Here is a 26,400-nt window from a genome sequence, read left to right as displayed (position 1 = left end):
ATTCCCCAGACTGTCCAGCGATGTGCAGGTTAGGGGGGGTTCAGCCATGCTCAATTACTGATAATGCCCAAGGATGTTCTTGTTAGTGTATGTTGACCATGCTAATTTACCCCCAGTGTCCAGAGATGTGCAGGTTAGAGTGGATTGGCCGAGGTAAGTTTATCCATAGTGTTCGGGGTTCTGCAGGTTAGGGTGAAGGTCTGGACCCCCTCATTCGGCTCTCTCGATCCGAGATCGGTCAAAAGGATCACCAGGAGTACGGTCTATTTAAAGCAAGGTTATCAGCTTAATGACAGAACGCAGCCTAGCACAGATTTGTCCAGCAACACAGGTTAAAAGCTTCTGTGTTCCGTGGCAAAATTACACAATTACATTTGAAAATTACACATTATTTATTTTTGCGAGAGCACAGCCTGAATTACAAGAAAAGACCAATAAAATGTAATAAGGTGACATGATTGACAGCTGATTAGTGCAATGATATTTCATAGGAAACAGATTGTTTTACGCGCAAAATCATGCCATGCTTGTTAGTTCAAGATTAGTTCGACCACCAAATTACTTATGATTCATATTATGCAAACTCCATTGTTCTCTTTTATTTCTAAATCCAACCAACTCAGCAAAGCAGCAATTCAAGTTCAATGTCAAATCATAACCTGAAGCCATTTTGTTATATTTATTTTAAAATAGTATTTAAAATTGAAATGCAATTTTGTGGTTAATAAAAACCTACATACACCTGTTGCTCCTAACAACAGCCTAAATTCAAATTTTAAATCCTGATCTGAATAAAGCAGCAGTTGTCTGATTACCCAAAAGGTTGAGATCACAAACGATATAAGTACGGTTTTGATGGCTAATAATTCCTGAAAATCCTCCTCCAGAAAAAAGTCACTGAGAGCTGCATATCCCAAAGAGTGATATTACAGTTTTGTAAAGCTTTTGGATTCTTCCATTCTATGCAAAACTCAGGGGAGACTATATTCCTACAGTTACAGCACGAGGAGTACTTACTTTATTCAAAATAATAACCAGGTTTAGTGTAGGTAAGGGGCATGTAAGAGGCATGCCTGTCTTTGTGACTTCCTTGAGGCTGTTCAATAGATGGGTCTTTTGTTAAGAGATGCAGTTATTGTCCCAAACAGTTCGACCCATCTCATAATTGGGAAGACATTGGTGCCAGTGGGGGGGTCAAAGAGTCTTTTGCTGAAGTCAGCACAAAAGAGACCACTTAATCCCTGCCATATATTCTATTGTGACTTTGAAGAAACAAATTGTCATCGAAAGATAACATTTCCCTATCTTCTCTTTTGCGGTGTGACCTATTTGGATGGGGCAAGGCTTACCAGGGTAGCTCATAGCACAACTGGTATTAAACTGGCACACAACACCTTTACAGGGTAAAGACCATTTAGACTTGTTCTGTAAATGAACTGTTCAATCTCTGACCACTACAATAGTCATTCTTGGTAATGTTCAGTCCCTCAGGAGACGAGAACAACTTCCTGGCACAGTCTGTGGTTGCTCAGGATCGCACAGGTAAACTGTTCCTTCTTGTGCACCAATGCTGGCAATGGCAAGTCCACAGCAGGGCAAGTTCGATCTTTCTTTATCACCCCCCCCCCCCGGCTTCCAAGGGGCTCGTCTGATGAGCTTGCAATGATGGAGATGAACCCAGGAGGAGATGAGGCTCTTGTTAGGAGCAACAGGTGTATGTAGGTTCTTATTAACCACAAAATGGCTTTTCAATTTCAAATGGCTTCAGGTTATGATTTGATACTGTGAACTTGAATTGCTGCTTTGCTGAGTTGGTTAGCTTAGGGGAAAAGAAAACAATGGAGTTTAATAATATGAATCATATGAATTTGGTATTTGAACTAACCTTGAACTAGCAAGCACGGGATGATTTTGAGAGTAAAACAATCTGTTTCCTAGGAAATATTGGACTAACCTGCTGTCAATTATGTCACCTTATTACATTTGATTGGTCTTTTAAGGCTGTGCTGTCTCTTAAAAAACATGTAAATGATGTGTAATTTTCGAAAGTAATTCTGCAATTTCGCCACGGAGCTCAGAAGCTTTAATTTCTGTGTTGCTGGACAGAATTGCATCAGACTGCCTTACATTATTAAACTGATATCTTTGCTTTGTACAGTCCGCATTCCGTTCGTTCTTTGACCGATCTCGAGACGGAGGGGTCCTGCCTGGGATCCAGATCTTCAAGGGTGGATTGGAAATGCTAATTTCCCTCCATAATGTCCAAGGATGTGTAAGTTCGGTGTATTACTCTGGGATAAATGTAGGGCAATAAGGGGAGGGATATGGGAGAGATATGGGGATATGGGCAACTCCCAGAGGGAGGGGGTATTGTGTTCACTTGTAGCAACTGGAGTGAATTCAAGGAGGGAATCTACTCTGCCAACTCAGGTATGTGTCTTAATTACCCGGGTGAGGAGGGACGGATGATAGCAATTGGGGAGGGGGAGATACTTTATTTTTATTTTTAAAATGCATCTGATTCCCACAAATAAATGCATCAGGTTCAAGTACAGCATGTGCAATGATCCACATTGCAGCTTCAAGCTGGCTGCAACAGTTTTACATCCTCTGTCCTTGCTCTGTGTTGGCTGCAGTACACTTGGCTTCCTTCCCTCTTCTCTTCTTTCTGCATCACCCCCCCCCCCCCCCCCCCCCCCCCCAAAGTGTTGATGCTTCCAAACTGACCCTCAAAAGTTCAGGTTATACTTCCATTCTTTCCCAGTTTTCAAAACCCATAAAATACAACTTTCCCAATCCTCTGAGTATCGGAGTTGGGAGGTTATGTTGTGGCTGTACAGGACATTGGTTAGGCCACTTTTGCTCTCGCTCCTATCAAAAGGACGTTGTGAAACTTGAAAAGGTTCAGAAAAGATTTACAAGGATGCTGCTAGTGTTGGAGGGTTTGAGCTGAATTGTTTTGGGCTGTTTTCCCGAGTGTGGTAAAGGTGTTTGTATACATTTATAAAATCATGAAAGGCATGGATTGGGTAAATAGACGAGATATTGTCCCCTGGGTTTGGGGGTGTCCAGAACTAAAGTGTAATAGCTTTAGGGTGAAGTGGATGAGCAAAGATTTAAAAGAAACCTAAGGGCAACTTTTTAACTCAGAGGGTAGTGAGCGTAAAGAATGAGCTGCCAGAGGAAATGGTGGAGGCTGGTACAATTACAGTATGTGAATGGCATCTGGATGGTTTCTGAATAGGAAATGTTCAGAGGGGTCTGGGCCTTGTGCTGGCATATGGGACTAGATTAATTTAGAATATCTAGTCAACATCAATGAATTAAGACCATAAGACATAGAAGTGGAAGTAGGCCATTCAGCCCATTGAGTCCATTCTGTCATTTAATCATGGCTGATAGATATTTCAGCTCCAATTACCCACACTCTCCCCGTAGCCCTTAATTCCTTAATCAAGTATTTATCAATCTCTGCCTTGAAGACATTTAACGTCCTGGCCTCCACTGTGCTCCATAGCAATGAATTCCACAGGCACACATTCTCTGGCTGAAGAAATGTCTCCTCATTTCTGTTCTAAATTGACCCCCTCTAATTATCAGGCTGTGTCCCTGGATCCTAGTCTCCTCCGCCTAATGGAAACAACTTCCCAGTATCCACCCTTTCTAAGCCAAGCATAATCTTGTAAGTTTCTATTAGATCTCTCCTCAACCTTCCGAACGCTAATGAATACAATCCTAGGATCATCAGCCATTCATCGTATGTTAGGCGTACCATTCCAGGGATCGATCGTGTGAATCTCTGCTGGACACACTCTAGTGCCAGTATATTCTGCTGTTACTGCCACTGAGTCGCACCTTGAACCCTGTTTAGTGGGTGAAGTGGGAGGGGCAAGAGGATCCTTTCTGTCGGACTTGCTGCTCTCCCACCCACTTTACTTACAGTGCTGTCTGACAGCACCTGCCCGACTGAATTGATCTGCAGGAGCAGATAGAGGACATTTTTACCCTGGATGGAGCGTAATGTTTGTCCAACCCCTGCAGGTAGGTCTGAAATAGATACATGTGTCTCTGTCCCATTGAGTCTCCAGCACAGGGCTAGGCTGGTCGGCTCAATTGGCCTCTATCAGTGTTTTCGCTCTGCCTGAGCCTCCACCCACCCCTCTTCATCGCCCCTTCCCATCCCTCATCAGCAAACTGGTATCCCCCACTTATCGCACGTTTGCTTTATGCCGCTTTGCTTTTCCAAAAGACCCACATTAGTACCTGTTTTCGCTAATCAAAAGAAATCCAAAGAGGATTTTTGCTTTCATGAGAGGCAACGTCCTAATGAACCTTCTCTGCACCCTCTCCCGGAGCATCCACGTCCTTCCGGTAGCATGCTGGCCAGAACTGCACGCAATGTTATGAATGTGGCCGGAATAAATAGCTGTAACATAACTTGCTAACTCTTACACTCTAGGCAAGCGTGCTGTATGCCTTCTTGACCACGTACCTGCCTGCTTTGCCACTTTCAGGGATCTATATGCCCAGATCCCTCTGTATGCCAGATCTCCTATGCTTTGTAATTTAATGTACACAACTTGTATTTCCTTCTCTTCCTTTCTCCCTCATCTGTATCCAGCTTCCCCTTAATTGTATTCCTCTCTTCATCTCTTTCCCCCCTGTTCCTCACCCCTCCACACATCAGAGTATCATAAGACCATCGGAGCTGAAATTAGGCCATTCAGCCCATTGTGACTGCTCTGCGATTCAGTCATGGTTGATAAGTTTCTTAACCCCATTCTCCCAGTAACCCTTGATCCCTTTCATACTCAAGAAACTATCTTTCACAGCTTAAATGTACTCTATGACCTGGCCTCCACAGTCTTCGGTGGCAGTGAATTCCATATGTTCACCACTGTAGCTGAAGAAGTTTCTCTTTACCTCCATTCTAAAGGGTCTTCCCTTTGGTCTAAGGCTGTGCCCTCGGCTGCTAGTCTTTCCTACCAAAGGAAACATCTTCCCAACATCCAGTCTGTTCAGAATTCTGTCGGTTTCAATTAGATCCCCCGTCATCGTTCTAAATTCCATTAACTCTAGACCCAGAGTCCTCAAACATTCCTTATTTGTTCAGATGTTCATTCCTGGGACCATTCTCGTGAACCTCCTCTGAACACACATCTAGGCCAGTACATCCTTCCTGAGATTTGGGCCCAAAACTGCGCACAATACTCCAAATATGGCCTGACCAGAGTGTTACAAAGTCTCAACTACATCCCTACTTTTACATTCAACTCCTGTCAAATTAAATGTCATCATTGCATTTGCCTTCCTAACTACTGTCTCAACCTGTAAGTTTACCTTGAGAGAATCCTGGACTAGAACACCCAAGTCTCTTTGCACCTTAGATTTCTGCATTTTCTTCAGTTCCAAGGGTGACTGTTAGTGTCGGGGCAGCACCAGAGATTTCCTGACATGCGGATTGTATTCGGGGGTACCAAGTAATCTGAGGAACTGGCAGTATCTCAGGAGAAATAGTTATTCCTGGAGGAGGTAGAGAGGAATGTGGTGTGATTCTGTAAACTCGAGGTCTCCAGAAGTGTGCAGAGGTGGTGTTAGAATTTAACACCATAAATTTGAAAGCGAGGAAACTCCACCAGAATTCAATTATCAGACATGACAGGCCAATGGTGTCTGTCTGTGATGTTAGAATTCTATGATGCTTGGAACTGAAACATAACTTTCACCCCCATGTATTTCATCTCCTTTGTAATAGAGGCCTCTATTTGTATTTTCCAATTGGTTTTTGTACCTGTCTGCTACTTTTGATGATTTGTGTACTTGGTCTCCAAAGTTTTTTTTTCCCTTTTATAGTGCTTAGTTTCTAATAATTTAACGGTTCTCCAATCAGTCTTTCTTGGGTGAAAAGTAAACGGTTCTGATTTTGTTGTCTTGGGTGACATTAAACATTTTTTCCACTCATTCGTTTAACCCATGAATGCTGTTTAGCTTCTTCCTGCTCCTTTCTGCACAAGTTGATGCCCCTCTGCCCCTGGCTAGTTGATAGTTGACCAAGAACTGGATAAGTGTCCCCTTAATCCAACCTCTCAAGCAATAAGCTATCAGTAACCGAGGACAAAGGTCTTGGACTCCAATTGTTAGTAGTAAACCTCCACTAGGGACAGATTCTTTGGACATGATCTTTGATTTTGGCACAGAGGCAGGAAACACGGTGGCATAGTGGTTAGCACTGCTGCCTCACAGCACCAGAGACCTGGGTTCAATTCCCGCCTCAGGAGACTGACTGTGTGGAGTTTGCACATTCTCCCCGTGTCTGCGTGGGTTTCCTCCGGGTTCTCCGGTTTCCTCCCACAGTCCAAAGATGTGCACGTCAGGTGAATTGGCCATGCTAAATTGTCCGTAGTGTGAGGTAAGGGGTAAATGTAGGGGTATGGGTGGTTTGCGCATCGGCGGGTCGGTGTGGACTTGTTGGGCCGAAGGGCCTGTTTCCACACTGTAAAGTAATCTAATCTAATCTAATCTCACCTGTTTCAGAAAAATCAAATTGCTGACTGTCAACTCCTTTGATACTGACACTGTCAACTCCTTTGATACTGAGCAGCGTGAATTGAGTATTTACTGGACCAACAAGAATGGATTTCCCAAACTGCCATAGTGTTGGTGACAGTCATACACCCAAACCAGCTGCTAGTCGGGATCAACCTTCTCTCTGAATCAGGAGATCACAGGATGTTGCTGGTAAGAGGTTCAGTGATGGAAATGTCATTCAGTGGAAAACACTTATAGCTCCCAGAAATTATGGCAAATGTCAGGGCTAGTATAAATGAAGAACTGAAGGATATTAATATGTATGAAACAAAAATGCATCAGAGAATTGAATAGGATTTAAAGTAGCTAAATTCCCTGGGCTTGGTGGTTAACGCTAGTTCACTGGAAAGTGGTAATTGTAAAGTGGCACATGTCATCCCACTGTTTTAGAAAGAAGTAAGGGAGCACAGGGAATCTATAATAAAAGGTACAGCAACAGGACAGTTAAAAATTAATGATAGGACTCAGCAGAATCAACATGGGCTTATTGGAAATATATGCTAGTCAAATTCAGGTCATTATAGCTAGCAGAATATATGAATGTCCAAATTAGGAGCTGAAGTAAGCCATTCGGCTCATTAAGCTGCTCCACTCCAAGAAGATGATGGCTGATTACTTTGTGTTATGCATTGCACATTCGCATCCATCCCCATATCCTTAGATTCTTCTTCGGCAAAGGAATTAATCTACTTCTGCCGTAGAAATATTCAATGGTCCTGGCTTCACTATCTTCTGTCGCAAAGTATTCCAAAGCTGCACAACCTTCCAAAAAATTTCCCTCCTTCTTTGTCACAAATGATTGTGTTTTTTGAAGAAGTAACAAAGAGGATTGATGAGGGCAGAGCAGTAAATGTGATCTATATGGACTTCAGTAAGGCGTTCGACAAGGTTCCCCATGGGAGATTGATTAGCAAGGTTAGATCTCACGGAATACAGGGAGAACTAGCCACTTGGATACAGAACTGGATCAAAGGTAGAAGACAGAGAGTGGTGGTGGAGGGTTGTGTTCCAGACTGGAGGCTGTGATCAGTGGAATGCCACAAGGATTGGTGCTGGGCCCTCTACTTTTTGTCATCTACCAAAATGATTTTGATGCGAGCATAAGAGGTACAGTTAGTAAGTTTGCAGATGACACCAAAATTGGAGGGGTAGTGGACCTCAGAGAGTTAACCTCAGATTACAACAGGATCTTGACCAGATGGGCCAATGGGCTGAGAAGTGGCAGATGGAGTTTAATTCCGATAAATGTGAGGTGCTGCATTTTGGGAAAGCCAATTTTAGCAGGACTTATGCACTTCTTGGTAAGGTTGTTGGTGGTTGTTGGGAATGTTGCTGAACAAAGAGACCTTGGAGTGCAGGTTCATAACTCCTTGAAAGTGGAGTCGAAGGTGGATGGGATAGTGAAGAAGGCATTTGGTATGCTTTCCTTTATTGGTCAGAGTATTGAGTACATGAGTTGAGAGGACATGTTTGTGGCTGTATTGGACATTGGTTAGCCCACTGTTGGAATATTGCGTGCAATTCTGGTCTCCTTCCTGTTGGAAAGATGTTGTGAAACTTGAAAGGGTTCAGAAACTATTTACAAGTATGTTGCCAGGGGTTGGAGGATTTGATCTGCTGGAGCATCGGAGGCTGAGGGGTGACCTTATAGAGGTTTACAAAATTATGAGGGCATGGATAGGATAAATAGGCAAAGTCTTTTCCCTGGGGTCGGCGAGTCCAGAACTAGAGGGCATACATTTAGGGTGAGAGGGGAAAGATATAAAAGAGACCTTAAGGGTAACTTTCACACACAGGTTGGTATGTGTATGGAATGTGCTGCCCGAGGAAGTGGTGGAGGCTGGTACAATTGCAACATTGAAGAGGAATTTGGATGGGTATATGAATAGGAAGGGTTTGAAGGGATATGGGCCGGGTACTGGCAGGTGGGACGAGATTGGGTTGGGATATCTGGTCGGCATGGACTGGTTGGACCGAAGGGTCTGTTTCTGTGTTGTACATCTCTATGACTCTATAAATGGGTGATCTAATTGTTCGTTCACAACAGTAAGTAAACATCCCTCAACATCCATCTTTTGAAGACCATTCTGGCTCATAGAAACTTCAATCAAATCACCCCTTGCTATTCCAAGCTCTGGTTGAAAGTCAGACCTGTCTGTCTAATGATTTTCCATACCTTCTGGGAATTGCCTTTAATGCATTTTCATTCTTCCTTAGGTAAGGATATCAAAACTGAGCACCGTGTTCAAAATGTAGTCCCACCATTGCTCTGTAACTGAGGCATAATCGCCTTACATTTATGTCATTGGCCTTTCTAATCACTTGCTGTGCTTGCATTCTAACTTGTGACTTATTTGCAAGGCCCACGGATCCCTCTGCATCTCAGAATTATGCAGTTGTTCTCCAAGTCGGTAACAAATTGCATTTTACCATATTGTACACCACTTGCAAGAGTTTTGCTTATTTAATTAACCAATCTCTCAATCTGCATCATTGATATTTCATCCCCACAATGTACATCGCCATCTATCTTTGTGTTGCCTGCAAATGTAACCACATACCTTTGATCCCCTCCTGTAAGTCATTATAGAAAGTTGAGGAGCCAGCAGAGATGCCTGTTGGAACCCCACCATACATTGTCATATACAACCAATTTGACAAAAGAACCATTTTTGCATATTCTGTTTTCTATCAGTCAGTTGATGTTCCATAACTATACTTTACACCATGAGCTCCTCTGTGCAATATGCTTTTTGTGAAAACATGTCAAACACCTTTAGGATGTTCAAGTTCAGTATATGCACAGGCTTCAATTTACATACTCTTTCAAAGAATTCCTTGAGGACAGCATGGTGGCACAGTGGCTCCCTCTCATGGCCAGAGACACCTACTTGATTTCAGCCTTGAGTCGACTATCTGTTTGGAATTTGCATGTTCTGTCTATGTCTTTGAGAGTTTCCACTGGGGACTCCACAGTCCAAAGATGTGTAGGTTGGGTGGATTAGCCATGCTGGATTGCGTAATGTACAAGCTAGGTGAGTTAGCCATGCTAAATGCAGGGTTACGGGAATAGGGTGGTGGTCTGGATCTGGGTGGGATGCACTTGAGGGTTGATGCAGGACTTGATCGGCCAAATGGTCTCTTTCCACACTCTCGGAATTCTATGAATAAATTGGTGAAACAACATTTCGTTTTCATACTAGCATGCTGATTCTTGTCAATGACCACGAGCTTTTTGACATGGTGGTTATAATCTCCTTAATTGATTCAAAAACAAATGTTGAACTGCCATAGACTCAAGGGACCACATTTTCCATGATGTATCTTTCCTAGAGAACAGAAGTATTAAATATGTTACTCTCCAGTCTGAGGAAAACTTGCCTGAATCTAAGAAATCTTGGAAAATTAACATTAATGCAAATATCAACTCATTAGCCACCTTTTAAAATTCTATGATGAAGTCCACCTGTACCCAGTGATTTGCCAGCTCATAGCACCATCAGTTCGCTCAATAGCATTTATCTAATGATTCTTATTTCACCAAACTCCTCTGTTTGTTCAACCTATGGGGTTAAAGGCAGGATTCTTGACCCTGTGGTGGAACAGAGGGATCTTGGAGTCCAAGTCCATCGATCGCTCAAAGTTGCCACCCAGGTTGATAAGGTTGTTACGAAGGTGTACGGTGTGTTGGCTTTCATTAGCAGGGAGTTTGAGCTTAAGAGCTGCAAGGTTATGCTGCAGCTGTATGGAGTATTGGTTAGATCACACTTGGAATACTGTGTTCACTTTTAGTCACCTAATTTTAGGAAAGATGTGGGAAAGTGCCAGAGGAAACATCACAGAAGCGCTTCACAGGAGGCTGCCAAGCACTGAGTATGTCACCTAGACAGGGCGGGGGGGGGGGGGGGGGTGGGGTGGGGGTGGTTGGGGGTGGGGTGGGTGTGGTGGGGGGGTGGGGGGGGGGGGGGGGGTGGGGGGGTGGGGGGGGGGGGGGGGTGGGGGGGTGGGGGGGGGGGGGGGTGGGGTGGGGGTGGTTGGGGGTGGTTGGGGGTGGGGGTGGGGGTGGTTGGGGGTGGGGTGGGTGTGGTGGGGGGGTGGGGGTGGGGGTGGTGGGGGGGTAGGGTGGGGGTGGTGGTGGGGTGGGGGTGGTGGTGGGGTGGGGGTGGTGGTGGGGGGGGTGGGGTGGGGGGGGTGGGGGGGGGGTGGGGTGGGGGGGGTGGGGTGGGGGGTGGGGGTGGGGTGGGGGGTGGGGGGGGTGGGGGTGGGGGGGGTGGGGGTGGGGTGGGGGGGGTGGGGGTGGGGTGGGGGTGGGGGGGGGGGGGGTGGGGGTGGGGTGGGGGGGGTGGGGTGGGGGGGGTGGGGGGTGGGGGTGGGGTGGGGGGGGTGGGGTGGGGGGGGTGGGGGGGGGGGGTGGGGGGGGTGGGGTGGGGGGTGGGGGTGGGGTGGGGGGTGGGGGGGGTGGGGGTGGGGTGGGGGGTGGGGGGTGGGGGTGGGGTGGGGGGTGGGGGGGGTGGGGGTGGGGTGGGGGGTGGGGGGGGTGGGGGTGGGGTGGGGGGTGGGGGGGGTGGGGGGTGGGGGGTGGGGGTGGGGGGGGTGGGGGGGTGGGGGTGGGGTGGGGGGGGTGGGGGGGGGGGGGGGGGGTGGGGGGGGGGGGGGGGGGGGGGGGGGGGTGGGGTGGGGGGTGGGGGTGGGGTGGGGGGTGGGGGGGGTGGGGGTGGGGTGGGGGGTGGGGGGGGTGGGGTGGGGGGTGGGGGTGGGGTGGGGGGTGGGGGGGGTGGGGGTGGGGTGGGGGGTGGGGGGGGGGGTGGGGGGGGTGGGGGTGGGGTGGGGGGTGGGGGGGGGGTGGGGGGTGGTGGGGGTGGGGGGTGGGGGTGGGGGGGGTGGGGGGGTGGGGGTGGGGTGGGGGGGGTGGGGGGGGGGGGGGGTGGGGTGGGGGGGGTGGGGGGGGGGGGGGGTGGGGGTGGGGGGTGGGGGGTGGGGGTGGGGTGGGGGTGGGGGTGGGGGGTGGGGTGGGGGTGGGGGTGGGGTGGGGGGTGGGGGGGGGTGGGGGTGGGGGTGTGGGGGTGGGGGGTGGGGGTGGGGGGTGGGGGGGGTGGGGGGTGGGGGTGTGGGGTGGGGGGTGGGGGTGGGGTGGGGGGGTGGGGGTGGGGGTGGGGGGGGTGGGGGGGTGGGGGTGGGGTGGGGGGGTGGGGGTGGGGTGGGGGGTGGGGGTGGGGGTGGGGGGGGGGGTGGGGGGTGGGGGGTGGGGGGGTGGGGGGTGGGGGTGGGGGGGGTGGGGTGGGGTGTGGGGGGTGGGGGGGGGTGGGGGGGGTGGGGTGGGGGGGGTGGGGTGGGGGGTGGGGGTGGGGTGGGGGGGGTGGGGGGGGGTGGGGGGGGTGGGGTGGGGGGGGGTGGGGGGTGGGGTGGGGGGGGTGGGGGGTGGGGGGGGTGTGGTTGGGGTGGGGGTGGGGTGGGGTGTGGGGGGGGTGGGGGTGGGGGGGGGTGGTGGTGGGTGGGGTGGGGGTGGGGTGGGGTGTGGGGGGGGTGGGGGTGGGGGGGGTGGTGGTGGGTGGGGTGGGGGGGGTGGTGTGGGGGTGGGGTGGGGTGTGGGGGGGGTGGGGGTGGGGTGGGGGGTGGGGTGGGGGTGGGGTGGGGTGGGGGCACAAGTTCAAGGTGAGAGGCGAAAAGTTTAAGGGAGATATGCATGGCAAGTTGCTTTTACAGACGGTGGTGGGTGCCTGGAGCGCATTGCCACCAGAGGTGGTAGAGTCAGACATGATAGTGTCATTTAAGATGTATCTAGACAGATACATGAAAGGGCAGGGAGCAGAGGGATACAGATCCTTAGAAAATAGGCAACAGGTTTAGACATAGGATCTGGATTGGTGCAGGCTTGGAGGGCCAAAGAACCTGTTCCGGTACTGTAGCTTTCTTTGTTCCTTGTTTCGCTCTGGGCTTCTGTCCAACTGTCCCCTTCTTTTGTACCCTTGATGACATATCTTTCTTTTTTATGATAGGATTGTTCCTCTGTTTTCAAAACCATCAGATTGAAATTTAACAGGTTTTTGGAAGCCAAAGGGCCTGGTTTAAATTGATTGGTTAAATTGAAAAACTGTTCTCTTAGCCTGCTAACTGTATTGCCTTTCAATACAAATGTTTCAGTTCAGGTGCTCTCTGTTGTGACGATGCTGCTCCTTTTAAGAAGATGTTGTTCTTGGGTTTTTTTTGAAGTCAGGTTGTAAAAGGCAGAGGTTCTGATTCATCTGGGGTTAGGGACTTTGCTAATGGCTAACAGATACTGGCTAAAGCAACAAACAGGGAAAAGGGTTTGAGACGTTTTTTCTAAAACGCTTGTACAATGAAACGGCAGTTCTCCTTTTGTTAACCCTGATTTGGTTTGAGTTTTAGCAAGCAGTCTGTCTGAAGCTACTCGGGGGAAGAAAGGTTCCCTGATTCAACAAATGTTTCTGGCTAACTCTCTCTCACAAACGCCTCTCCTGTAAGAACCTGTGTTGAAACTGACCGTTCTTTTTTGCCATAGGGGTGTGTTTATGTGAATGTTGCAGGAAATCTGAACAGCTGCTTTCTTCAGTTGCAGGGAGGTTGTGACGGTTGGGTTTATGAATGGCTGCTATTCTAAATTCTGTTTTCTTTTACTTGTTTCATTCGGCGGTGTGTAAATAAATTGTTTTCCTTGAAGCTAAGTGATTTGACCAGCTACATCACTCCTGAGATACCTCTGCCTAAAACAACTAAAAAAACTTAGGGTCTGAGCTACCTTCCTAGAATGTTTTGAGGGGATCTGGCCTGGTCCATAACACTGAACACCTGCAAATTGTGTCTCCAGGAAGGAAGTAGTGAAACTTGAAAGGGTTCAGAAAAGATTTAAATGGATGGTTCTGAGGTTGGAGGGTTTGAGTTACAGGGAGAGATTGAATAAGTTGCAGGTATTTTCCCTGGAACATCAGAGGCTGAGGAGTGACCTGGTAGATATTAATAAAATTGAGGGGCACAGATCGGGTAAATAGTCAAAATCTTTTCCCCAGGGTGGGGAATCCAAAACTAAAAGTTTTAGATGAGGGGGAAAAGATTTAAAAGGGACCTGAAGGGTGACCTTTTCACGGAGAGAGTGGTGTATGTATGGAATGAGCTGCCAGAGGAAGTGGTGGAGGCTGGTACAATTTCAACATTTAAAAGGCATCTGGATTGGAACATGAATAGGAAGAGTTTAGAGGGATATGGACAAGTGCGGGCAAATGGGATGAGATTAATTTGGGATATGCAGTCAGCATGGACGAGTTGGACTGAAGGGTCTGTTTCCCTGCTGTGCATCTCTTATGACTCGAAGTCTCTAAAAGATACCAAATTGCTTCAACCAAACTCTGAAACCCAACGTTACTGACAGATTCTTTGTGTGTGAACCCGAGAGGCCTGGTCGTATAGATGTACAGCACTGAAACAGACCCTTCGGTACAACTCGTCCATACTGACCAGACATCCAACATTTAATCTACTCCCATTTGTCAGCATTTAGCTCATATACCCATCCAGATGCTTTTTAAATGTTGTCATTGTACCAGCCTCCACCACTTCCCCTGGAAGCTTATTCTGCACATGCACCACCCTCTGTGTGAAAACTTGTCCCTTGAGGTCCATGCTAAGTAGCCTGTAGTGTTAGGGTGGGTTACTCTTCGGAGGGTCAGTGAGGACTTGTTGGGCCGAAGGGCCTGTTTCTACGCTGTAGGGAATCTAATCAAAAGGCGCCTGGATGGGTGTATGAACAGGAAGAGTTGAGAGGGGTGCTGGCAAATAGGACTAGATTAATTTAGGATATCTGGTCAGCATGAATAAGTTGGACCAAAGGGTCGGTTTCCAGCACTTGGCCTATATCCCTCTCAACCATTCCTATTCATGTCCCCATCCAGATGCTATTTAAAGGCTGTCATTGTACCAGCCTCCACCACTTCTTCTGGCAGCTCATTCCATCCATGCGTCACCCTCTGTATGAAAAGGTTGCCCTTTAGGTCCCATTTAATCTTTCCCCTATCACCATAAACCCTCTGGTTCTGGACTGCCCAACCTCCAGGGAAATGACCTTGTTATTTGCTCTATCCATACTCCTCATAATTTTATAAACCCATATAATTTTATAAACCCATATAAGGTCACCCCTCAGCCTCTGACACTCCAGGGAAAACAGCCCCAGTCTATTCAACCTCTCCCTGTACCCCAAACTCTCAGCAACATCCTGGTAAATCATTTCTGGTAGAGGAATCAATGAATTGGGTTAATACCTGAAACACTGACTTCACTGCTGGTGCTGCCTGGCTTGCTGTGTTCTCCCAGCCTCCTGCTTGTCTACTTTGGATTCCTGCATCTGCAGTTTGTTTTTGTCTCTAACGAATGGCAGAGCAGACTCGATCGGCTGTATGGCCTAACTTCTGCTTTGATGGTCTCACAGGCTTAGGTTTGTGCAGATTGTTTCAGTTGGAACGTGCAGTACTGGGCTCAACGAGCAGTAGCGCCCAATAGATCAAAGTTCATAGAATCACAGAATCCCTACAGTGTGGACACAGGTCCTTCAGCCCAACAAGTTCAAACTGACCCTCTGAAGAGTCACCCACCCAGACCCATTTCCCTCCCCTATTACTCGACATTTCCCCTGACTAATGCACCACACCTACACATCCCTGAACACTGGGACAATTTAACTTCGCCAATCCACCCTACCTGCGCACCTTTGGGCTGTGGGAGGAAACCGGAACACCGAGAAAACCCACGCAGGCACAGGAGGAGAATGTGCAAACTCCACACATATAGTTACCCCAATAGTGGAATCAAAGCCGGGTCCCTGGCACTGTGAGGCAATGCTCCTCACCACTGAGCCACCGTGGGAGTGGGTGCAGTCCAGCAGAAAACAAAACCAGCCCACCAACTCTCCCACTGTTAGACTGGGCAGGAGGTTCAGTCCTGGGGGTGACCCACAGCAGCCTCACCGGCAGAATCCGATTGGGAGCGCTGGTGCCCCCGCTGGTGCCTCTGCAAGTTGCAGGCCTGGGTGAAGGCCTTCCCACATGCAGGGCAGCTGAAGGGCCTCTCCCCAGTGTGGACCCGCTGGTGCTTCAGTAAGTCAGAGGAATTGCTGAAGGCCTTTCCGCACTCAGGGCAAGCGAATGGCCTCTCCCCGGTGTGGACCCGCCGGTGGATCAGCACGTGAGAGAAATTGCTGAAGGCATTCCCACACTCAGGGCAGCTGAAGGGCTTCTCCCTTGTGTGGACCTGCCGGTGGGTCAGCAAGGCGGAGGAACTGCTGAACCCCTTCCCACACACTGGGCAAGTGAATGGCCTCTCCCCTGTGTGGACCCGCTGGTGCTTCAGTCGGTCAGAGGAATTGCTGAAGGCCTTCCCACACTCTGGGCAGGCGAATGGCCTCTCCCCTGTGTGGACCCGCTGGTGCTTCAGTCGGTCAGAGGAATTGCTGAAGGCCTTCCCACACTCGGGGCAGCTGAAGGGCCTCTCCCCTGTGTGGACCCGTCGGTGCCTCAGCAGGGTGGAGGAACTGCTGAATCCCTTCCCGCATTCAGGGCAGGAGAATGGTCTGACCCCAGTGTGACTGCGCTGATGAGCCTCCAGGACAGATGGGACATGGAAGCCTTTCCCACAGTCGCCACACTTCCAAGGTTTCTCCACGGGGCGGGATTCCTCTGGTTTCTCCATGGCTGAAGCTTCAGCGGCACACAAACACGTGTACAGTCCCTCCCTGCCGTGAATTCCTCTTTCCAGGCTGAATAACTGTTTCAGGTTCCACACTCAGTCCGCTGTAACAGGAGGGTCTCTCATTCAGTCCCACTGATGCTGAAAACATATGGAAACTGGGACCAAAAAACTTTGCTCCTTCTCACAGAATCTTAGTCAAAATTCGTTCCAGTCACAATGGACTGACTGACTGTCAGACATTGACTTGAAATTGAGGACAGCAGACACTGGAGAGTCAGAGTCAAAGTGTGGAAAAGCACACCAGGTCAGGCAGCATCTGAGGAGCAGGAGAGTCGGCGTTTTGGGCATAAGCCCTTCATCTGTTGATTTTTAAACTTCAGTTTTCAGATCAAATACTCTGTGAAAAGAGATTACAAAAGTCATCATTGTCACTGAGAAGGTTTTTACAGACTGCCCCACTGTCAATTCTAACTAATTAGATCTTATGTCTTATTTGAATTTGAATCACAAACTTGAAAAGTAGGCATGTTTCATTCGAAGATGAATGAATCAGTTTGAATGCAATCTTACAGTAACATCTCTGCCTCAGGTACAGAATGGTTTTAGTGCTTAAAAAACAGGAGTCTGCTCCGAGCTTAGAAATTATTTGAGGTCGAATATTGAAGAGATTCTTGCTCAATGTGTCGGGAAGCCATTTTATGATTGAACGTTTGCCCTCCTTACTAAGAAGCAGTTTTATAAAAGAACTGTATCTGACGTGTGAGCTGTGCAAGGTTATCTTGTGAACTCTCCAATTAGCTGAGACTGGTACCTCTTTATGAGAGGAGTTTATCTCACTAGCAGGCGCCTAACTCACCTGTTTTTCCCACCTGACGAATGGCTTAGGGCCTGTAGGAGTGATTAGTCAAGCTTCACAGACCTGTCAATGAGCTTTTCTTCCTTATGAATTATTGTCTTTCACTATTATCTGTCTAATTAAGAACATGCAATTTCTTTTTTCAAAATTTTGGACAAAGGAAGCCACTTTGTATCAATACATTGGCGTAGCCTGCTGGGCATTTGAACAGCTGGTAACCTACTCTCCTAGATTATTAGAACCAAGTTCGTTTACCTTATAGGTATCAATGTTATGTTGTCACAGTGATGCTATTCGTGAATAAAGGGGATAATTAAAATTATACTAAACTGTCCATAACAGGTTTTTATTCCAGACTTCCAAACAGTACGATTTCCAGGACGAACCAAGAGGGAGGCTTCACAGGTCTGAGTCCACAAGGGATTCCCTGGGCGGTCTCAAATCTCCACTTAAACATCAGTCCAGGGTAGAAATTCAGAACAAGCAATTCTTTTTCTGCAGAACAATCTTTTCTTTTGTTATTCCACAAAATTGAAAGCACCATCCCAATCTCACTCCCCCATCCATTCTCACTCCACTCTAATTTTCCTGAAGGATACTAATTCAGGATCTTACAGGGCCAAAAAAGTAAAAACATCTCTTTTGAATGACTCTCCCTGAAAGTTAACATCTTTCACGACATTGGGATACTGCTCGGTGTGAGCAGATCTGATTTTGGGAAGCAAGGAAAAACTGTATAAATTCAGGATAAACCTACAATACAGCGTCTTTAGAAACAACCAGACACGGGGTCAAGGCATTGACACCAACACCAGTGAGAAACTAAACATACAGACGTGGCAAACCATCAGTCTTTAATCTTTTAGAATGGGTTGTAGGTCTCATCAATATGTAAATCTCAGAACTTCTTACAAATCACCTTCTCGAGATAACTTCAGGTTTGTAAGAAAAGGTGACACCTCAGCTCAGACAATGCATTAAAGGTATGAGGTCACAGTCAGTCTGTATCCCAATTTTGAATCTGACAAGTTCTGTTTCCAAAGTGACATTTATAAAATAGTATATGCATGCACTGCCTGCATTGACTGCCAGCAGATTGCGCATTTTTTGAACAAAATTAAATTTTTGGATCAGAAATTGGCTAGCTGAAAGAAGACAGAGGGTGCTGGTTGATGGGAAATATTCATCCTGGAGTTCAGTTACTAGTGAGGTACCACAAGGATCTGTTTTGGGTCCACTGCTCTTCGTCATTTTATTAATGACCTGGATGAGGGCATCGAAGGTGGGTTTGTAAATTCACGGATGACACTAAAGTCAGTAGAGTTGTGGATCCTGACTAAGGATGTTGTCAGTTACAGAGGGACATAGATAAGCTGCAGGGCTGGGCTGAGAGGTGGAAAATGGAGTTTAATGGGGAAAAGTGTGAGGTGATTCACTTTGGAAAGAGCAACAGGAATGCAGAGTACTGGGCAAATGGTAAGACTCTTGGTAGTACAGATGAGCAGAGGGATCTTGGTGTCCAAGTACATAGATCCTTGAAAGTTACCCAGGTTGATAGGGCTGTTAAGAAGGCATACGGTGTGTTAGCTTTTGTTGGTAGAGGGATTGAGTTTCAGAACCATGAGATCATGCTGCAGCTGTACAAAACTTTGGTGCGGCCAGATTTGGAGCATTGCGTACAGTTCTGGTCACCGCATTATAGAAAGGATGTGGAAGCTTTGGGAAAGGTTCAGAGGAGATTTACTAGGATGTTACCTGGTATGGAGGGAAGGTCTTAGGGAGGAAAGGCTGAGGGGCTTGCGGCTATTTTGGTGAGAGAGAAGAAGATTGTAAGATGACTTAACTGAGACATAAGATAATCAGAGAGTTAGATTGGTTGGACAGTGAATGCCTTTTTCCTTGGATGGCAATGGCTAGCACGAGGGGATATAATTTTAAATTGAGGGGTGATAGATTTTGGACATATGGTCAGAGGTAGTTTCTTTACTCAGTAGTAGGGGTGTGGAACGTACTGCCTGCAACAGAAGTAGACTCGCCAACTTTAAGGGCATTTAAATGGTCATTGGATAGGCATATGGACGAGAATGGAATACTGTCGGTGAGATGAGCTTCAGATTGGTTCCACAGGTCGGTGCAACATTGAGGGCCGAAGGGTCTGCACTGCGCTGTCATGTTCAATGTATTTATAAATGTAATTCTGCAAATACAAATTCACCCTATACACTTATATGCATGTGTGCGTGCATGAGAGAAAGCAAATGTCTATGTCTATGCTGTTTATCTCTGTCTGTTTGATAACAAATGCTTTATTTCTGTAAGTGTTGTTATAAATCAGAGTTGGGTACTAATAGTTAGATGTAAGGGAGAGAGAATTCCTCAAGTTGAGTACCATAAGAATCCTGGGAGACCTTTATTTCTGGCTTACTTCCCAATGAACAAACATTAAACACACTCACCTATTTATTTGTAATTTTGTTTCATTTTTCTTGTTTATTCCCCACTCCGATGAGTCTCTCTGTCTGGGTGGTTGACAGGCTGGGGCAATGTGGGTTGGGCCTTGAGTGACTGAATGGTTTATTGTTCTGGAAGGTGGAAAAGGGGGTCAAAGTTTCAGCAAAAACCCAGCAGAGCTGAGGACATACGACACCTTACTCTGTGGGAACAGGGAGATCAACAGAGGATAGAAAAATCAGAACACCAGACTAGCCTGTGATCAGTGCTTTGATTTGCAGTGCCAACCCTCTGCCTTTACCGAGCTTCCCATTAAACTTCTCTGTAAGGAGTCTCAGATCATAATTATTCTCTTCAATGTGTGCAGCCAGTTCATTCACTTTTGTTACAATGCAGCACACATTCAGCTTTTACTTTTATTTTTTGTGATCTTTTGACTCCAGCTTTGATTGCTGGTACGTTTATCCTCCTTGTCCCCTTTTATCGTTCTCTAACGTTCATTTTCAACATCACCACACTGCTCACCGGCCTTGATTTGGATTGGCCATGCTAAATTGCCCATTGTGCCCAGGGATGTGCAGGTTAGGTGGGTTAGCCAAGGGAAATGCACAGTTATAGTTTCACAGTAACAGAAGCAGGAGTAGGCCATTTGGCCCATCCAGCCTGCTCTGCCATTCATTAAGGTCATCATCTCAGCTCCTCCCATCTGCATTGTCCCAACTACCCTTTAATTCCCTATAATGCAATAACCCAGCCAACTGTATCCTGAATATACTTAATAAAGCTGCTGCTACTGCTTCCTTGGGCAGAGAATTCCATAGATTCACCACATTCCAGGGAAAGCAGTTCTTCCTCATCTCTATCCTAAATCTACTCTCCCTAATCCTGAGGCCATGTCCCCTAGTCCTAGTCTAATTCACCAGCAGAAACGACAGGACAGGATAGGTGGGGTGGGGGTGGGTCTGGGTGGCATGGTCTTCAGAGGGATCAGCGTTGCCTTTGTGGGCTGAATGGTCTGATTCCACACTGTTGGGCTTCAATGATTTACCAAGGTGGTGTGCGCTCCGGATGACAGCTCCCAGAACCTCCCACTTTCTGCAAATCGAAAGACAAGTCCCACCCTGCCCTCTCGTATGTGTGTTCTGTAACTGCTTAATCATTTCTAGTGAATCCAGCCCACACCTCCCACTGCTGCCTGTAAGCTTTACAATGCTGATGAAACAATGAAATACCTGCAGTACTGAAAATCGTAAGGCTTCTAACGATGCCAGTTACTGATTCACCGCTCCCACTGATGGACAGCGTTGGAAATACAATGTTGAAGGCTGAATGAAATGAGCAGTTTAAAACAAAAACCCACCTAACCCTTCACTAGGTTCTCCACTCAGCACACTGTACTTACTGCCAGTAAACCTGAAAGCACTTCATCCCCATAGTGCAATGAATTCCCGTTTTCCAGCAGAATTCCAGATGTACTCCCTCACTCAGTTGCTGTCTCACAAATGAAAGATTTCATTGGAACTTCTGCTCCCAGTCAGGGTAAAACATCTTTGAAAACTACTCTGGAAGTCTAGTCTTCACAACCACACTTCTACTTTCACTGAAGACTATTAGAGTCACACAGCACAGAAACAGACCCTTCAGCCCAATCAATGGTGCCGACCAGATATCCTAAATTAATCCAGTCCCATTTGCCAGCATTTGGCCCATATCCCTCAAAACCCTTCCTATTCAAGTACCCATCCAGATGCCTTTTAATATGTTATGATTGTACCAGCCTCCATCACTTCCTTTGGCAGCTCATTCCACAGAGACATCACCATCTTTGTGAGGAAGTTTCCCCTCAGGTTATTTTTAAATCTTCCCCCCTCATCTCAAACCTATGCCCTATACTTTTGGACTCTCATACCCTTGGGAAAAGATCTTGGCGATGCATCCTATCCATGCCCCTTATGAACTTCTATAACGTCACCCCTCAGCCTCCAACACTCCAGGGAAAATAGACCCAGTCTATTCAGCCTTTCCCTGGAGCTCAAACCTTCCAACTCTGGCAACAGCCTTGTAAATTCTTTCTGAACTCTTTCAAGTATCAAAACATCTTTCCTGCAGCAGGGATATCAGAACTATGTGTGGTATTCCAAAACATGGTCTGACTCAATGTACTGACCAATGGAGGAAAGCATACCAAACAGCTCCTTCATTATCTGATCTACTTGTGACTCCACTTTCAAGGAACTATGAACCTGCTCTCCAAGGTCTTTTTGTTCTGCTTCACTCCCCAGGACCTTAGAATTGGGTGTATAACTCCTACCCCGATTTGCCTTACCAAAGCGCAAAATCTCACACTCATCTAAATTAAACTCCATCTGCCACTCCTTGGCACATCAGCCGATCTAATCAATTGTAATTTTGTATCAAACTTTCTTTCCTCTTTCATTCCCAGAAAGCTGAAAATCTCCATCCCTCAGACTCTCCCCCATTCTCACTTAGCTGAACCTAATTCCTCTGTACCTCATCCTGAAGGGTCTGGTCCATGCTGATTCACAGGCCCACACTCGGAGGGTGGGGGTGGGGGGAGATTATCTAATTCAAACCGACAGAATACTGAACATCCAGGACAGAGTGGACATTGACAAGATATCTCCATTGGTAGGAGAGACTAGAACGTGAGGGCACAGCCTTCGAGTAAGGGGAAGACTTTTCAGAATGGAGATAAGAAATGTCTTCAGCCAGAGAGTGCTGAATCTATAAAATTCATTGCCACTGAGATAGATAGCTTCTTGAGTATCAAGGGAATCGAAGGCAATGGGGAGAAAGCAGGAGAATGAGTTTGAGAAATTTATCAGCCATGATTGAATGGCGGAGCAGACTTGATGCGTCGAACGGCCTAATTTCTGTTCTCATGTCTTATGGTCTCACACAGTGTGACAGAATTGGGAGCAGGGGTAGACCATTTGGTTTTTCGAGCCTGCACCAGCACTGAACAGACCATAACTGGATATGAATATACTTACATCTGGGTGGATAGGTTGAGATGTTTTTCACTGGAGTGTTGGAGGTTGAGAGGTGACTTTATAGAGGATTATAAGATCATGAGAGGTATCGATGAGGTGACCAGCAGGTGTCCTTTCCCGAGGGTGGGGGTTTCAAGATGCGGGAGCAAATTTTGAAGGGGAGAGGATTAAGATTTTAATAAGATATGAGGAGAACCTTTTTTTTTAAGAAAGTGGTTTGTGTGTGGAATCAATGTCCAGAGGAAGTGGTGGATGCAGGTACCGTAACAATGTTTAAAAGACATTTTGATAAGTACATGAATAGGAAAGGTTCGGAGGGATATGGGCCAATCACTGGCAATGGACCAGTTTAATTTGAGAACATAGCATGGACTAGTTGGACTGAAGGGTCTGTTTCTGTGCTGTATGATCCTGCAGCTGTTCTCTAGTGGGGTCTGAAAACCATTTTCTTGGAGATCCAAGATGGCGGTTGTCTGAGTGGTCTGCTGTCTTGGGCTCTGTGCCATATCCGACGGCAATGTGGACCTTTACCCCCGTCGTTAACCATCCTTAGGAGAAAAAAATACTAATATAAACTTAGTGAACATCTGGAGCTGCGAAAATTGTGGTTTGACAGCTTTAGGACCAGGATGAAAGCAAATGAAGGAAAGGGGCCAAAAGGAGTGCAGCAGGCAGGGCACTCCCCTACTGCATTGGGGGGGGGGGCCTGGAGCCATTGCTCAAACTCCCAGGGCAGTCCCTTTGGATTTAATGGGGCAGCAGCAGTTACTCTTGGAGTTTGGCAAACTCGGAGAAAAGATTGAAGCAGCGGTGGAACCACTATCTGCCACGCTGGAAAAGCATAAGCAAGAAATTCAAATGTTGGCCCGAAGAGAATAGGCAGCAGAGGAGAGGACCATGGCGGAGGTCTCAGGAGGAAGGATCCAAACGCTGGAAGACCAGATTCGGGTCCTTCAGGAGCAAGTGGACGACCTGGAAAACAAAAGTAGGAGCAAAAGCTTACAGATTGTGGGTCTTCCGGAACGTGTGGAAGGCGAAGACCTCATTGGAATCCTGGAGAAGTGGATCCTGACATTCTTGGGGCTGGAGTTGGAGTCGGGCCTGTTGAGTTTCGAGCGGGCCCACGGGATTTCAATGTGCAGGTCAGAACCGGACCCACGCCCCCGCACGGTCCTTGTGCGACTCCTGCAGTATAAAGAAAAACAGTTAGTGATTGAAACAGCAAGAAGACTGGGAAGAGATCCACAGGCTTTGTGCATTAAAGGCTCAAGAATAATAACTTTTCAGGACTTCTCAGGAGCCAGAATTAAGAAGAGAAAGGGCTTTTGATGAAGTTAAGAGAAAATTAAGGGATCTGAACATTCAATGTTCCTTGAGGTTCCTGGCCGTGTTGGATTTCGGTCATGGGGGGACGGTATATCATTTTGATTCAGCAGAAAAGGCGAAGGACTTTGTGAATTCTCTGAATTCAAGGGCTCAGGTCGGGATGGGGCCATCGATACGAACAATGGTACAGTTCTTTCTGTCCCTTCTTTTCTTTTCTCTCTCTCCATTTTTTTTTGTGGTTATCGGCTTCTCCATACTGCCTTGATGTAAAACCAGAATTATTTCAGTTGTGCATTATGTGAGGACTTTTGTTTTAACTGCTGTCCTTTTGGTTTTGGTTTGGGGATGGCTATACCTGTGGTTAAGATGTATGGAGAAGGGGTGTGAGTGTGTGGGGGGGAAATTGGCATTCATTTTTAACTCTCAATGTAAATAACGTTTTTTTTGTTCATCTGTGAATTGCCTGGGATTAGGGCACAGCCTCAGTTGGAAGGATCCAGGATATTAGCTATGGGCAAGGTGGGGTGGGGTGGTGGGAGAGTTATGATAGGGTATTCTTCTCCTTTATCTCTAAGAGTACAGGAGTGGCTATACTGATAAGAAGGAACCTCCCTTTCCAGGTAGTTGAGAAAATTAAGGACGAACTTGGACAGTTCATCATTCTTAAAGCTCAACTACATGGAGAAGAGTATGGCGTCCTGAATGTGTATTCCCCCCCCACCCTCAACGTGCACCCTCTTACATTTCTAACTGATGGAGTTGCTAAATTAATGAGTCTTGGGGTGCACAGTACGATCATCGGAGGGATGTTAATCACCTCATAGATCCTGAGGTAGACAGGGTGACAAGGGGCCTGGCATGTATGACTGCACGATCTAAGCAGTAGGTGGACATGATTAGTTTGATTAGTTTCCCTACAGTGTGGAAACGGGCCCTTCGGCCCAACAAGTCCACACTGACCCTCCGAAGAGTAATCCACCCAGACCCATTTCCCTCTGACTAATGCACCTAACACCATGGGCAATTTAGCATGGCCAATTCACCTTACCTGTACATCATTGGACTGTGTGAGGAAACCAGAGCACCCGGAGAAAACCCACGCAGACACGGGGAGAATGTGCAAACTCCACACACAGTCATCCAAGGCCGGAATCAGACCTTGGTCCCTGGTGCTGTGAGGCAGCAGAGCTAACCACTGAGCCACCGTGCTGCCCCGGTGTGAGGAGTTGGGGTTAGTGGATGTGTGGAATCACCTCCACCTGAATGGAAGAGACTTTACTTTCTGTTCCAACCAACACAAGTGCCACACACGCGTTGACTGTTTTTTATGCCATCAGATATTTTGGATAAAACATTGGCTTGTAAAATTGGGAATATAGCTGTCTCAGACCACGTGCCAGTGTGTTTAGATGGTAAAATCAAGGGTGGTGGAATGGATGCACGGCACTGGCGCACAGACCCATTCCTGTTAAGGAATGGCAAATTCGTTGAGTACATCAGAAGAAAGTTCAGGGTCTTCTGGGATATCAACTCAAGTCAGGCCAGTAATCCAGCAATACGGTGGGAGGCCACGAAGGCATATTTATGAGGCCTAGTTATTTTGTATTTAACAACTAGAAGGAAGCCGAGGGAGGAGCAACAAGAGATGCTGAGGAAGTATATTATATTAGGACTTCACTGGTCAAGCTGCAGCTCTCAGGGTTGCTCTCGACTCATTGCACACACAGGTGGCAAAAAAGGGTCTCCTTTGCCAAACAAAGATTGTTTGTTTGAATTTGGAGAACCTGCCCCTCCCCAGTATAAAGGCGGAACAGGTTTCCCTGTTGAATGCACCTATGACGATACAGGAGGTGCAGGAAACGATAAAGCATCTCCAGAGTGGCAACGCATCAGAGTCAGATGGCTTCCCAAGTGAATTCCATAAGGAATTCAGAAATGCCACCTCTGAGGATGTATAGCTATTCAGATACACAGGTTTGTCTTCCGCCCTCTCTTAGGGAGGCGAATATCTCCTTCATTTTAAAGAAGGAGAAAGAGCCTGAAGAACGTGCTTCATACAGACCCATTTCACTGTTGAATGTAGATTTTAAAATTCTACCCAAGATGCTGGCCCTGAGGTTGGAAAAGGTGTTGTCCTGTATTATGAAAGATGATCAGATGGGTTTTAAGGGCTGTAGCTCCTCCAACAATATCAGGAGGGTACTGAAAATTGTGGCATACCTGCACTAAGATTGATCCTGGTCTCCCTAGATGCAGAAAAGGCATTTGACCGGATAGAATGGCTGCACTTGTTTGGGGTCCCCGAGCATTTTGGTCTGGGGGATCCTTTGCTAGACGGGTAGTGGTGTTGTACAATGATCCTAAAGCAGCAGTCATCACAAACGGCACGAAGTTAGATAACTTTCATATTGGGAGAGGTAGTCGACAGGGGTGTCCTTTTACCGCTGCTATTTATCTTGGCAATTGAGC

The 26,400-nt window shown here is 47.2% G+C and overlaps 1 protein-coding gene across 1 annotated transcript in view; it reads right to left on the bottom strand.

Moving 5' to 3' along the window:
• LOC140460052 (uncharacterized) overlaps positions 1 to 22,126 on the bottom strand; it is a 35,276-nt gene extending 13,150 nt beyond the window's left edge. The window contains exons 1-2 of the mRNA XM_072554458.1: positions 22,103 to 22,126; positions 15,662 to 16,194 (exon numbers count right to left, since the gene is read on the bottom strand). Of these exons, the coding sequence (XP_072410559.1) occupies positions 15,662 to 16,194; positions 22,103 to 22,126 (557 nt within the window). The remainder of the gene's footprint in view (positions 1 to 15,661; positions 16,195 to 22,102) is intronic.
• Between the last annotated feature and the right edge of the window lie 4,274 nt (positions 22,127 to 26,400).

Source organism: Chiloscyllium punctatum, chromosome 36 (genome assembly GCF_047496795.1).
Source record: "Chiloscyllium punctatum isolate Juve2018m chromosome 36, sChiPun1.3, whole genome shotgun sequence".
Classification (NCBI taxonomy): Eukaryota; Metazoa; Chordata; class Chondrichthyes; order Orectolobiformes; family Hemiscylliidae; genus Chiloscyllium; species Chiloscyllium punctatum.
This window is presented reverse-complemented; position numbering and strand designations above follow the sequence as displayed.